General features: G+C 37.5%; 1 protein-coding gene across 1 annotated transcript in view; it reads right to left on the bottom strand.

Annotated features, from left to right (window-relative positions):
* Window positions 1–13,261, bottom strand: part of LOC113075071 (ras-related protein Rab-10) — a 25,962-nt gene extending 12,701 nt beyond the window's left edge. The window contains exons 1-2 of the mRNA XM_026247789.1: window positions 12,646–13,261; window positions 395–455 (exon numbers count right to left, since the gene is read on the bottom strand). Coding sequence (XP_026103574.1) covers window positions 395–455; window positions 12,646–12,772 — 188 coding nt within the window. The 5' untranslated portion in view covers window positions 12,773–13,261. The remainder of the gene's footprint in view (window positions 1–394; window positions 456–12,645) is intronic.

Genomic DNA, 13,261 nt, shown 5'->3' with positions numbered 1-13,261 from the left:
TTTTGTCTGAAAGAAGAAAGTCATATACACCTAGGATGGCTTGAGGGGGAGTAACTCATGGGGTAATGTTTGGGTTGTGCAAAGAATTTGTGGTATTTAAACCGTTTACATTGAAGTTAAAATTATATTGTCAGATTTGTGACTTATGTAATACTACAGTAAACTCCTTTTTTTTTTTTTTAAGTTATAGTGTTGTTTTTCCTTGAATGTTATATGTTTGTTATATCATTTTCCATTTTTAAATATATTCATTCAAATATAATTACATTTTTATATAACTTATATTTAAACCTAAACTGATTTTACACAAAAACATGGTTATAATTGCAAAGCACCATTTTGTATAATGCATTTTATAAATATGAACTCACACAAACACACATTCAGCACTTACCATATCTGTAGCTTTATCTTCTTTCCTTGCAATTCAACTGTTTTGATCTTAAAATCGATTCCTAAAAAAGACAGAACAGAAAGACAGTTGAAGACAGACACTTAAAATAAACAGCATTCACAATCAAATTTTAATTCTGTGAGTGAAACTGAATATTCAGTGAGAAAAGAAAAAGTTGAATCACTGGAATTTTGTTCAGTGGTAACTGATCGGATCCACCTATGCTTTTCCATACTAGAATGAAGTCAGATCTGAATGTGAGTTTGCAGTGGATTGTCGGGGATCTACGGTCCTCCTGAGGCACTATTTAGGAGACAAGAAACCGCTACATTTCTACCATTTTTTTTTATTTTAAAAGCAACAAAATAAACCAGAAAACATGAGTTTCTGCAGAGACTCGGGCGGCTGAACGCAGGGTCACAGTGTTTGCTCATGAAGATGATGTAGGGTAGAGAGATCTCTCACTAGCAGCGTGTGTTGTTGAGACTAGCACAGCCCAACACGGACAGGACAGGCAGAATGGAAAGGTTCATCTGTGAAACTGCTGAGAGTTTAATGGTCCAACGGCACAGTAAAAGCATTCAGACAGAAACGAATGCTGGAAAATGTCCTGAACTGATCGCTGGTTAGATACCGCGTTTGTCCTGCTGCACAGCTTTATTAGTGAGGTTTGCAGAGAGACTTGGACTAGTAAGTGTCAGTAACAACCTAAACTGCTCAAAGTATTTAGGAACAACATAGTATGGTGTAACTAGGGGTGTAACGATACACAAAAATTATGATTCAGTATGTTCCTCAATTTTGAGGCTTAGTTTGGCATGTTCGAAAAATTTCAAATTGCTTGTTTTTATATTTAACAGCAATTTATTGAACAAATTATGTCTCTGTCTTTAGATTTAAAAACAATGCTGCTGCAACACACTCTTAATTCTGCTGTTGTATATTAGAAAAGAGATCTCAAGTGCTTCCATATTTAGACAAAATCTATATTTTACTCAGAATTATTGCAAACCATCTGTTATAAGTGTATGCGTCTGGTTCTTCACTTAGTGTCAGGATGATCCTTTATGCAAAACGGAAATACTAGCATGACTTTCTAACATGTAGAGATATAGATACATAAGATGCAAGATATGCACTAAAAAAAAAAACGTTCAAATGCATTAAGCAGCAAACACATCTGACAGGAGGGCAAGCCACTTTAAACTTGTGCGTATGAGTTACTTTGAAGCCTTTAATATAAAGCACACCTCATGTATAGGACAACTTAAATCAAGTAGTTTTCTCACAGCAGCTTATCTCTGTCCTGCATTATTTCCCTGACATGTATGCCGAACCAAAATGTGAACACGTGTACCAAGACTGCACAAAGACTGACCAACATATTTAGCATTAATGCTGAGCAGAACTCCAACCATAAACACACACAGCTGCACTATGGGTGGGAGCCGCTTTCTGAAATGATCCACGAATGAGCAGCCAAAGACTGAGTCACTCTCACACAATACACACAGGCCACCGCAGAAACAGAACAGAGCTAGAAAGAGATACGGAGAGTATAAAACCAGAAAACTCATAAAAACAGTGCAAAAGTTAAAGTGGAGGACACACACTCATAGATTAACCCTGGAAACATGTCAAAGGATTTTTGACTGGACCCTCACCCTCACACTGCAGTCGGGTATTTTGGGCTTTGAAAGCAGAAAGTTTGAGCCAAGTTAATGCCACATATGGCTTTAAAAGGAACAATTCACAAAATATGACAACTCTGTTATCGGTTATCTTAACCGTCATGTCGTTACAAACCTGCATGACTGGAATGCTAAATAAAATATTTTGCTACTCCATTTAAAACAATAAGGGCTAAGGCTGTCATTTTTGGGGCCAATACATTGATAATAAAAGGGCAGCCTGGATATTCTGCCCAACATCAACAGAGGAAAGGGATTCTCTGGTTTAAAGTGACACAAGGGTGAGTAAATGATTTCTGTAACGGTTTGAGAAACCTGAATTTGGCCACTAAATGTGAGGCTGGTTTAAAACTTGGGTTATACTGGTTCTGAACACAAAGGCCATAGAAGGGTTCCTGATGGGCAGCCAATCAGACCCCTTCCCATGAGCCTCTGCAGCTGTGGGGCCCCTCAAGGGTCCAGACTGAATCACCACCCAACTGAGCCAAGATCCTGTCAATCAAACAAAAAGAGAATGCACTAGTGCCAGACAGGAAGAGAAAAGCAAGAAAATGCCCCATTAGTCTCTTTTTTATGCGTTTAAAGGTTTATAATAGATTAAATTAAAAGTTTAATAAAGCAAATATAGTTAAGGTGCGTGTGTGAGTGTGTAAGCTTTCTCTTGGGACTGCAGGGAGTTTCCGGTGAGTATTTGAAGGCTCCGAACTATAGAAAGAAGGAGAAGGAGAGAGATAGAGAGATGCACTTCAAGTCAACATGAAATAAAATTCATAATCCATATTATTTCCACAAAGTGACAAGATGTCAAACAAAATGGAAGGGGGGGCTTTATTTTATCCATCAAGAATTACATTTCATAGTCAAATGTTAAGGGCTACTAGCTTTATGAAAGAAATCTGTCATTGGTCGAAACTTAAGTGGCCTTGATGACATCATCAATAATAGGGCTGGGTAAAAAAAAATTGATTTTTCGATTAATCGTTTTTTAAAATGTGGTCGATTCAAAATCGATTCTCAAAGGCCATGAATCGATTTTTTTCCATATTTATTTCCGCAGACATTGAACGTAAGATTAGCATTAATCTAATTACAAATCTTCTCCACTAGATGTCACCCTCTTATGTGCCTTGTGCGATGTTACCAACGAACCTATCATTCATTCATTCAGTTTAAAGCAGTGGTTCCGTCACGAATTCAAATGCGGCTCACCATATGCTGAACACATTTTCTGCAATGTGCGTCAGGTCATGCTCCCGTTCGCGTCTTACAGACTGCATCTTAAAGCCTCTTATACTTTCTGCGTCCGCGAGTCCACTATGGAACGCTATGCAGGCTTGATGTAAACATCGCCATCGGAGAGTGTGTATCGAGTCTGAGCAGACAACCGCGCGGACAGGTGCGCGTGGTCAGTTGTCTTTAAAAGCACAATTCCACGTGTTCGGGCAGTATGAAGAAGCCCATTGCCAATCGAACCAATCGGGCCGGGCTTGTGCGGTAAATGAGCAGTCATGTGATGTGTTTCGATTAGCGCGAGAAAGATGCGAAAATGTATGCTGAGTAGTTGAAACGGAGGCTTGCTTCTAACGATTACGTTTTGGTAGCACCAGCAACTAAAGCAAAGTCTGAGGTTTGGAAAAGTTCAATCATTTTCCTCCACAAAAACACTTAGGCCTTACCTAATCTTGGTGAGTAAATGTTTTTCAAATAATAACTAAATATCATTTGAGTCTTAAATGCATAATGCAGACAGAGTAGGCTATATAAGCTAATGTTGGCATTATTATTTTATTATGTCAGCTGCTATGGCGAAGCAAATCCGGCAGAGCCTTTATCTTAATTAATTTCGTTATTGCCAAATACCCATCTTAATTCAGAATTTTTCTTAATTACATTTTTTAAGAAAGACTTGTTTTTATTGGTGCGTTGGCCTATGTATATGCTAAATGAGCCTATACCTAGGGCTATTTATAGAGTGATTAGATATTACGATGTTACAGAGGACTTATTTTATTTCTTTGTTCAAACTTCCTAGTGGCCTATTACGTTAGTCATGTATAAATTATGTTAAACCACGTATAAATGACTCATTCCTGACAAAAAGCAAAAGAGCTGTGTGCTGCATACATTTGAATAATGTCGGGTTGTAAATGGGTTCGGGCTTTTAAAAAGCTGTCAATCAAAATGTACGTGTCGGGTTCTGGACATGTCGGGCTTAACTTTTAAGGCCCGATTACAGCTCTAATAGAAAATCGAATCGAGAATCGAATCGATTTGAGAGCTTGTGAATCGAAATCGAATCGATCTGGAACATCTGAATCGATACCCAGCCCTAATCAATAATATAATGTTGTTTCAGTGATGTAGCATTTGTTACCCGTTTATTATAGACTGCCAAGAAAAATAAATATAGAGTACTATTTGGAACAACATGGAGAATAATAAAATTAGTCCATAAAAAATTAGCCCCGTTCACACCAAGAATAATAACTATAAAGATCCACACAAGCGAACACTACCGTCTGTTTATTCTAAGTACACTTGCGTCTGCTGTTTTAAATTCTCGAGCTTGTTATAGGATGGAATCTGATTGGCTGTCAATGTTTGTATCATTCATCAGCTGGAAAAAAAATTGATCTGAAAATGATTCCAACCATATCATTTCTCTGTGCCTTTATCGTCATAGCTGTAGTGTGGATTCTGCTATTCTTTAATCTTGAGAACAATTTTTAGAAATATATCTTTATCATTATTTGTAAAGTTACCGTGCTTGGTATGAACGGGCCTTAAGTAGTCAATATTGATTGTGTGTTGATTTAAAAAAAGAAATATTAAAATTGAAATAAAATGGAATATCTTGATTAGAAGATAAATTAATACAAATCCAAATTCTCACTCATCTGATCACTTAAACCACTGTTTCCATGTTGACATAGTTCACAACTTCCACCAGATCGCAACAGGAAGCCACAGGTGTGATGTGGTCACCTGACACTCCATGAGCAGTCATGTGACTCACAGCACAGAGATAAAAACACAGTTGTAAAGGTCACGCGCACACACCCTTGTCTGTACAGAAACCGGGTTAATATTTGTTTTAATTCCTAATCATGATCATTTCCAGGTTTTGTCATTCTGAAACATAATCAGTGACGGCAACTTTATTCAACTTTCATATGCCATCAAAGCAGATTATTTCATAGATTAAACCACTTTAAAGTGACTAATACTCAATAAACCACAGGATGTCAACATTAATTTCAGAAGCAGCACAATTTTATAACAAAATACTTTTTCTTTGTAATAACATGCTCTGAGGAATCATTCACAATAACCTTGAAGAACCAGGGACATGCATTATGAAAAAAGGATTTTTTTTCTTTTTAGGAACATGCATCACATAAAAGTGTTCTAACATTTGTTAACAGCCCAACATGCTTATATAAACATTAACTATTAAAGGGGTCATATGACGTCGCTATAAATAACATTATTTTGTGTATTTGGTGTAATGCAATGTGCTTATTGTGGTTTAAGGTTCTGAAACTAGGGCTGGGAAAATGATTCCGCATAGATTCATAGATTTTCCAAATGCATCATGATTCTTTCTTGAATCGATTCTGAGCTTAGTTTTGAACAGCTGATGTCACTGCATGCTTTAGAATCAACCGTACTCTGCTTGAAGTGAATTACAAACGTGTTCACAGTGGGCTGTTAACATTAATCTTGCATCATAAAAGCATTTAAGATGAAGTGAAATTACATGACTCAGCCGAATGCACAAGAGCTCTTTGGCATCATGTGAATTTGAGTGTGCTATTCACTAAATTGTGATTGGCCAAATGCCTCAAGTGCATGACAAAAATGTTACGTGACAAATGTTATGAGACAAAACCAATAAAACCCATTACAAACATTTCTTGCATCCAGCGGGAACATAATTACTGATTATGATGACTTGTACTGTATTTTTATGCATTGCATATCGCATTGCATAAACATAAAACCATGTCTGCATTTGTAATCAGAGAAACGAAAAAAAACAATGTCTAACAGTTACTCTATACTGCTCAAAACTTGCATTTGGATCATCAGTGTCAAATTCTTTGCATATGAAAATGTACTTACAGACTGTGTCAGAAGCGCCAGACTGTCCTTGCAAAGTTAGAATTGCCCAACTTTATAGGAACATTGTAGGCAACTCTCCCAGGAAACAGTTTTTGTCCTCTGCAAAATGCGCTGCACACATCTGAATATTTGGATTAAAGTGTTCTGGAACAGTGTTGTTAATACAACTTTACCACTGATTTCTAGGTGTGTTCTCTTTTGGAAGATCAAACAAAGTAGCTTCGCTTTGACAACGAGAAACAGTGTCTCCACGATATGGCGCCTGCGAGAATAAGAATAAAAGTTACACCTTGTTTCTTTGCGAGAACATTTGGGCAGCGTAATGCAAATCTTCACACATCATGACAGAGACATGGGGGCAGTTAAAACGAACCGTTTTAGGAAGGACAGGTTACCTCTTAACTTCTATAAAGAATATCTCTTCGGATTTGAGACTTTAGTCTTAGCAACTTTACAGATCTTCTTCATGCACTAAGAGTTGTAACATTCCAAAGAAAAAGGAAAAATGTAAATCTGCATCATATGACCCCTTAATCAAAAATTATCAAGTGACGTGACATACAGTACAGACCAAAAGTTTGGACACACCTTCTCATTCAAAGAGTTTTCTTTATTTTCATGACTACATACAGCCAAGTATGGTGACTAGGGCTGTAGCTATTAAATATTTTAGTAATCGAGTATTCTACCAAAAATTCCATTGATTAATCGAGTAATCGGATAAAATGTGTTTTTGCTTAAAGTGCAATATTAATTATGCAAGAGAAAATAAGACTCCTGGGTCTCTTAAAATGAGCAACTAAGTTTACTTTTTTAAATGCATAGAATGCAATGCATACATCAAAAATAACCATTTAATTATTACCCATTGTTTCTCTGTCTGTACTCGTAATGTGAACAATGACAATAAAGTTGACAGACAAATTAAGTGCATTTAAGTGCCATTCAATTGGGGTTTTAAATAAAGCATTTTCTGAGATGCACATTAAAAACATAAAACATTAATTTAATTTATCTTTTAATTATTGAAAATTAAGCAAACTTAACTTTTTGGTAAACAAAGGGGATTTACTATTAAAAATAAAACATGGAATAAATATTGTGTGATTAAACCTTAAAAAAAATAATGTTTGATTTTTTTTTTAGTAGTAGTAGGCTATGTACATTCTGCTGAACAATATTAATACATCTCTGGCAAATACTTGACTTTAATCTAAACCGGACTTTTATTTTGATGGGTTGACGTGCCTTTACAGTTCTGTGTATGTGATGTGACGCTAGTTTTACTCAAATCAAACGTTCAAATTAGAGCCCGACCGATATATCGGCCGGCCGATATTATCGGCCGATATGAGCTAATTGCATTTAAATCGGCATCGGCGTTTATAACGGCCGATGAAACATGAGAAACAGTCTCATATTCTTCACTCATGTTATGAGTGTTGCATAGTTTGCCCACCAGAGGGCGGTCTGCAGCTCCAGAGTTGCAACAGCGCCAGAAATCCACAAAGAAGAAAGCGATCAGCCAAGCCACCCAGGTGAGTCTGTCCTTCGTCATGTGAAATGATTGTAGATTTAGTTCATACACTGTATATAAAAACGGTGTGGGAGTTCTAGTTAACGGTCCTATCATTATCACTTCTAAATATTCTGTAACATCACTTACAGCCGTTAATGCATTGCTAAATTAGATTAGCCACAAAGCTAATACCATGTTTATCAGTGGAAGAGCGCGAACGTTAATAAGAGGTTGAACTATAAAGTTAGCGTTTAGTGCTTATTCTATTGCGGTGTGTTTCCCACATAATGACCGCGTAATGGGCCTTTCACACAGGACGCGGTATGCACAGCGCTTGGCCGCTGGGTTTAGCGTTGCCTTTCAGATACAACGCGATTTGCCCTGCTCTGCGCTATGGCGTAGGCGGAGTTTTAAAAACTTTTAGCGGGAGCTCTTTCATAGTCTGTTGTTCCTCTTTTCGGTCAGCAGCAAACATGTATCTGTCCCGTTGTAAGAAGCGAGCGATAGCGCTAGTCCTGCTGATGAGAATTAAGAGAGAAGCAAGGAAGAAGAGGCTACCCTCAGGCCCAGGGAACAATTTGGTGAATTCAGGCTGGTTACGTTACTCTAACGCTAATATAGCTTCCTTTTTAGCAGGCCCCTTAAATGCTTGCTATTAACTTGTTTGAAGGTGGTTCTTCTCAAAATTGACAGCGGTGTGTTCATGGCACTAACGTTAACCATTTTGATTCAGACTGCACAAAGAGAAGAGGAGAAGATATACGGGTCCGTTGTGAATGTGTCTGTGAGAGCAAATATAGTGTAGTTACAGTAACTACAGTAGGTGCGTCAGAAATGATTAAATCAGAGGGGACATGTAAATAAATGTGAGCTGAACAAGCGCTTTTTTCTTTTCTTTTTTTTTTCTTACATATTGTTTCAAAGCAGCTTTACAGACATAACAGGAAAATGTTGAAATAATATTGTTAAATATAAGGAGGTTAATACCTATTGCTTGACAAATAAAAAAATATATATATATTTCTCATTTTTGCCTATGTAGGAGATCCCGGTTTATTATTATTATAATTCTAATGATGACATGAGTAATGATACATGGTGATATTATTAATACACATGCTTATTCTTTCTATGTCTCTCTTTCTGCCCTACAGATGGCTGAAAAGGGTGAATGATGTAGCAGCAAAAGTGTGGGACTACTTCTGCAAATACTTTAACTTTAACTTTAGTATTATAATTTATTTACAGTACACACACAGACTGTTAAAATCAGCTTCAACTGGAAGAAAGTAAAAGTGTTAAATGTTTAAAATCAGACTGTTTTTTGATCGTTAAAAAATATATACTTTTGATGTGCAATTGTTTAGTGATTGAGACCGTAATCTAAGGCTTTTTTTTACATAAATCCCTTCTGGAAAATGGTTTATACAGCCCACATACATAGAACAGGCAGATATTTTGCCATTGAATGTTATGTAAGTGCAGCTTATAGCAAATGGGTCTAATATCCAGTTTATTTTCAAAATCAAAATATCGGCTTATAAATCGGCTCTTTTCAAGTTAATATCGGCATCGGCATCGGCCCCCAAAAATCCATATCGGTCGGGCTCTAGTTCAAATGCTCATGAAGTGTCTGTCAGAGCAGTTCTGGAGATGTTGTTCATGTATTCACGTCCTTTTTTTTATTGTGACAGCAGACGCTGAAATCAACGCGAGCATCATGTGCACTTCAGTGTGTGTAAATAAACAAAGAATGGAGCTGCAAATTCATTAAGAGAGACATGCAGAACAGAATGTTTTTATGACTGGATTCCGCGATTCCCTCCACGTTTTCTGCATCGCGGAAATCATAGGGCCCTAGTTGTGGTATGCCAGCACTATCTTGTAATGGACACACGCCACGACGGTCTCTTTATGTTTGCCTGCGCCCTCAAATCAAAACACTGCTGACTGCTTGCAGTATGTAATTTCGGACGCAGTGCTTGTGTCTCCTTCCACTTTGTGGGTGACGTAAACGCATTGTGTCACATTAAGAAATAAATTAAAAGATGCTTCGAGGCAGAGGAATTTGCCTCTTTCATTTTTTGTAATCAAATTACTCGAGGAATCGTTTCAGCCCTAATGGTGACCCATACTCAGAATTCGTGCTCTGCATTTAACCCATCCAAAGTGCACACACACAGCAATGAACACACACTCACCTTGAACACACACCCTGAGCAGTGGGCAGCCATTTATGCTGCGGCACCCGGAGAGCAGTTGGGGGTTCGATGCCTTGCTCAAGGGCACCTCAGTCGTGGTATTGCAGGCCCAAGACTCGAGCCCACAACCCTAGGGTTAGGAGTCAAACTCTCTAACCACTGGACCACGACTTTCCACTTTCCATCAAAAACCTAACAAACAATATACATAAATAGAATATAAAGAAAATAACCTAAAACTAGGGATGTGTATTGCCAAGAATCTGACGATATGATACGTATCATGATACTGGGGTTGCGATACAATATGTTGTGATACACTTCGATACTGTAAGCAAGGTGATATATTGGGATACTTCTTATTTTAGGAATAGTATATATATATATATATATATATATATAGTAAGGAAAGCTGTCATTAAGAACACGCCACCATATGCAAACCTTAGCAATAAATAAATCAATAAAAAAATTTAACCGGAACAAAGTGGGATCTGTATTTGCAATAATCAGTTCCTGTAACATTCAATGTTACTGAACCACTTTTTGTGCCGTACGGGTAAAGGGGGAAAATTTAAGTGCTAGCAGGATCCTTTAGTTAAATTTATAATATGTATAAAATGTATTTTATAAAAAGACCATATTTATTTTTTAGACCCTACTTTAAAGGTTCACAGTTTAAGTTTTCAATTGTAATATACAATGTAATAACATTTTGATCTAAACAAAATAATCACATCTGCTTAATATCAATAAAAAAATTAAGTGCTAACATGATTCTTAAAGAACTCAAAACAATCGTAAAACAATAAAATAAATACAGATGTTAAACCTTTCCACTTGGATTTCACAGGTTTTTCAGTTTGAATTTATGTTTCAGGTGGACTCGCAAAATCTGTGACGCGAGCACCGCAACAACTGCACAAAACGCCACAAAAATGAGAGAAAACTGCATCTGCTATCTAGCGGTCAGGAAATAAACTCAAAACGAAACAACTGCCATGAATACTGAATTTTTTAATATCGATATTTTGTTTTTGAGAATCGATACAGTATCGTGTATCGATATTTTCTTACACCCCTACCTAAAACATTTAATAATAATAATGAAAATACAGGACAGTTAATGCAAAATAATAATAATACCTAATCATTTTTATTTTTATTTAATGTGAACTTGAATACACCAACAACCAAAGATTTTCAAACGTTGGACATTTCTTCTTTTAAATCGGACAAAAGGTCAACGAAAGAGCATTTAGGATCAGTTCCTTAAGATAAAGGGACAGGGCCGGTTGTGTCTAAATTTGCCCCATGAACCGGCCTAGCACTGAGATCTCCAGTTACCCCTAGAGAAATGACCCTGCCGTACGTAAACCGAGTTCAAGAGCAGATCTGTTAAATGACATCTACCCTTGCTGTTCTCAGTGAATATGTTCATGCGTTTCCTGTGATCTAACAGGTACAGCATACTTCTCATTTTAACTCACTGAATTTACCTTCCGGGCATCTGAACACAAAGAAAAAGTAAAGACAGGAAGTACATATATTGCAACAATGGCGTCCAAACATCTGTCTCAATCCGAACCAGCTAGCGGTCTTTCTTCCATTTACATGCTCACTGATGTTTGTCAGGTTACAAATGATGATAGGGTCAAATGAACTAAAGGAAAAGACTATCAACTTTATATTCAGATTGATGTCTTTCGATTTAAACATGGTCTATTTAGGAAGCTCATCTCCTTACAAAAAGTACCATGGTATTACTATGGATTCTAGACACCAAATACTCAAAAAGTACCGTGGAAAAACCCTGGTATAATAATATAGCGCTTACTCAGTACACTGGCAGCTCCAAAGTAACACGTTTTTTTTTTTTTTTTTATATATAGAAGGGTGGAGAAATTGTTTGCCACTCTTACACCTGGCCATAACCCAAAATATACACATATACGCAGACAATGAAAATCCCATTTCAAATGTGCCTTTCCCATGATGATATCATACAGAAAGCACCCACGAGGTAGTGTAATAACAGATTTAGTATAGAGAACACAGTTAGGCAAGGACTCTGTTGGCATGAGCCGACTCGCGCATGCGCAGTGGCGCACCCAATGACGCCACAGTAATGAATTGTTTATGGTTTAAAAAAAATAACTCGCTGCTTAAAACCACTAGTAATACAGTAAAAATGTGTTGCTCCAGTCTGTTAACCGGTTTCACCCTTAGAGTGATGAATTTTGGGGTTACTGGATGTAACAGGCCACTTGAACATTAAACGTTTATCTTAACCTAAACCATAAACAAAGCATCGATCATCTCATGTGGATGAAGTAACGTTAGTAATACCATATTAAACGCTGACAAAGTCATTAGTTTGACTCATCTGGCATCAAAATATTATTAGTCTGCCAACCCACATGTTAACGCAAAACTTTAGTCGAATAACCTCAATAAAACTGATCCAAATATAAAGATGAACAGAACGGCAACAAAGTATTAGACGACCAAATCAACCTTCGGAAACCTGGAATATGATTCCGAATGAACCAATTTCAGTTGATTCACTCAGCTGATATGAATCAGTTAGCCGGTTAGCATGCTAAAACCCAGAATCAAGGCCTAGTCAGCACATCCTCACATATTTAACAGCATTTCTCATTTAAAACAATGAATAAAACCCTGGGAGCGGGTAGGTTCGAGTGTGATACTGACCTATAGTGGAGATGAAGGTGGTGTTGAAGGCGTCGTCTGAAAATCTGAACAGCACGCAGGTCTTTCCCACCCCAGAATCACCAATCAAGAGCAGCTTAAAGAGCAGATCATAGGTCTTCTTCGCCATCTGAGCTCTTATAAACACACGGATGAGAAACCGATAGATGCTGAGAGTGTGTTTAAAGGGAAAGTGTGTGTGTGTGTGTGTGTTATCCGAAAACACACACCGGACAGTCTCCTTCTTCGCAGCTGTTTTGATTTGCTCCGTAGGTTAAGACTCTTTTTTTAACCCCGAAGGCGATATTTAAGATGTATGTTTCCTCTGAAAAGTCTGCTGTTTTTAATGTCTCTGTCTTTCTTTTCTCTCACACTGTCGGGACAAAATGGCTCCTCCGCCCGACTCTCTGTCTTCAAACTATCGTTACACCAGCGATCTGATTCAAATGAAAGATATTCCGCTTCATACCAGCGACGCTGAACCACACAGATCTCGCTTGACGACTGGATTCCGAACCGACAGTATGTACCAGGTCCGTTTGAGGAGTTTAGAAGAGGACCGACACAGAGACGACCGAACAACCGCCGTCGCCTTCGAATGGAGCCACCACGGCGACAC

The sequence above is a fragment of the Carassius auratus genome, unplaced genomic scaffold, assembly GCF_003368295.1.
Source record: "Carassius auratus strain Wakin unplaced genomic scaffold, ASM336829v1 scaf_tig00016351, whole genome shotgun sequence".
Taxonomy (NCBI): Eukaryota; Metazoa; Chordata; class Actinopteri; order Cypriniformes; family Cyprinidae; genus Carassius; species Carassius auratus.
Note: the sequence above shows the minus strand (reverse complement) of the source record. Positions and strands in the feature narration are given on the sequence as shown.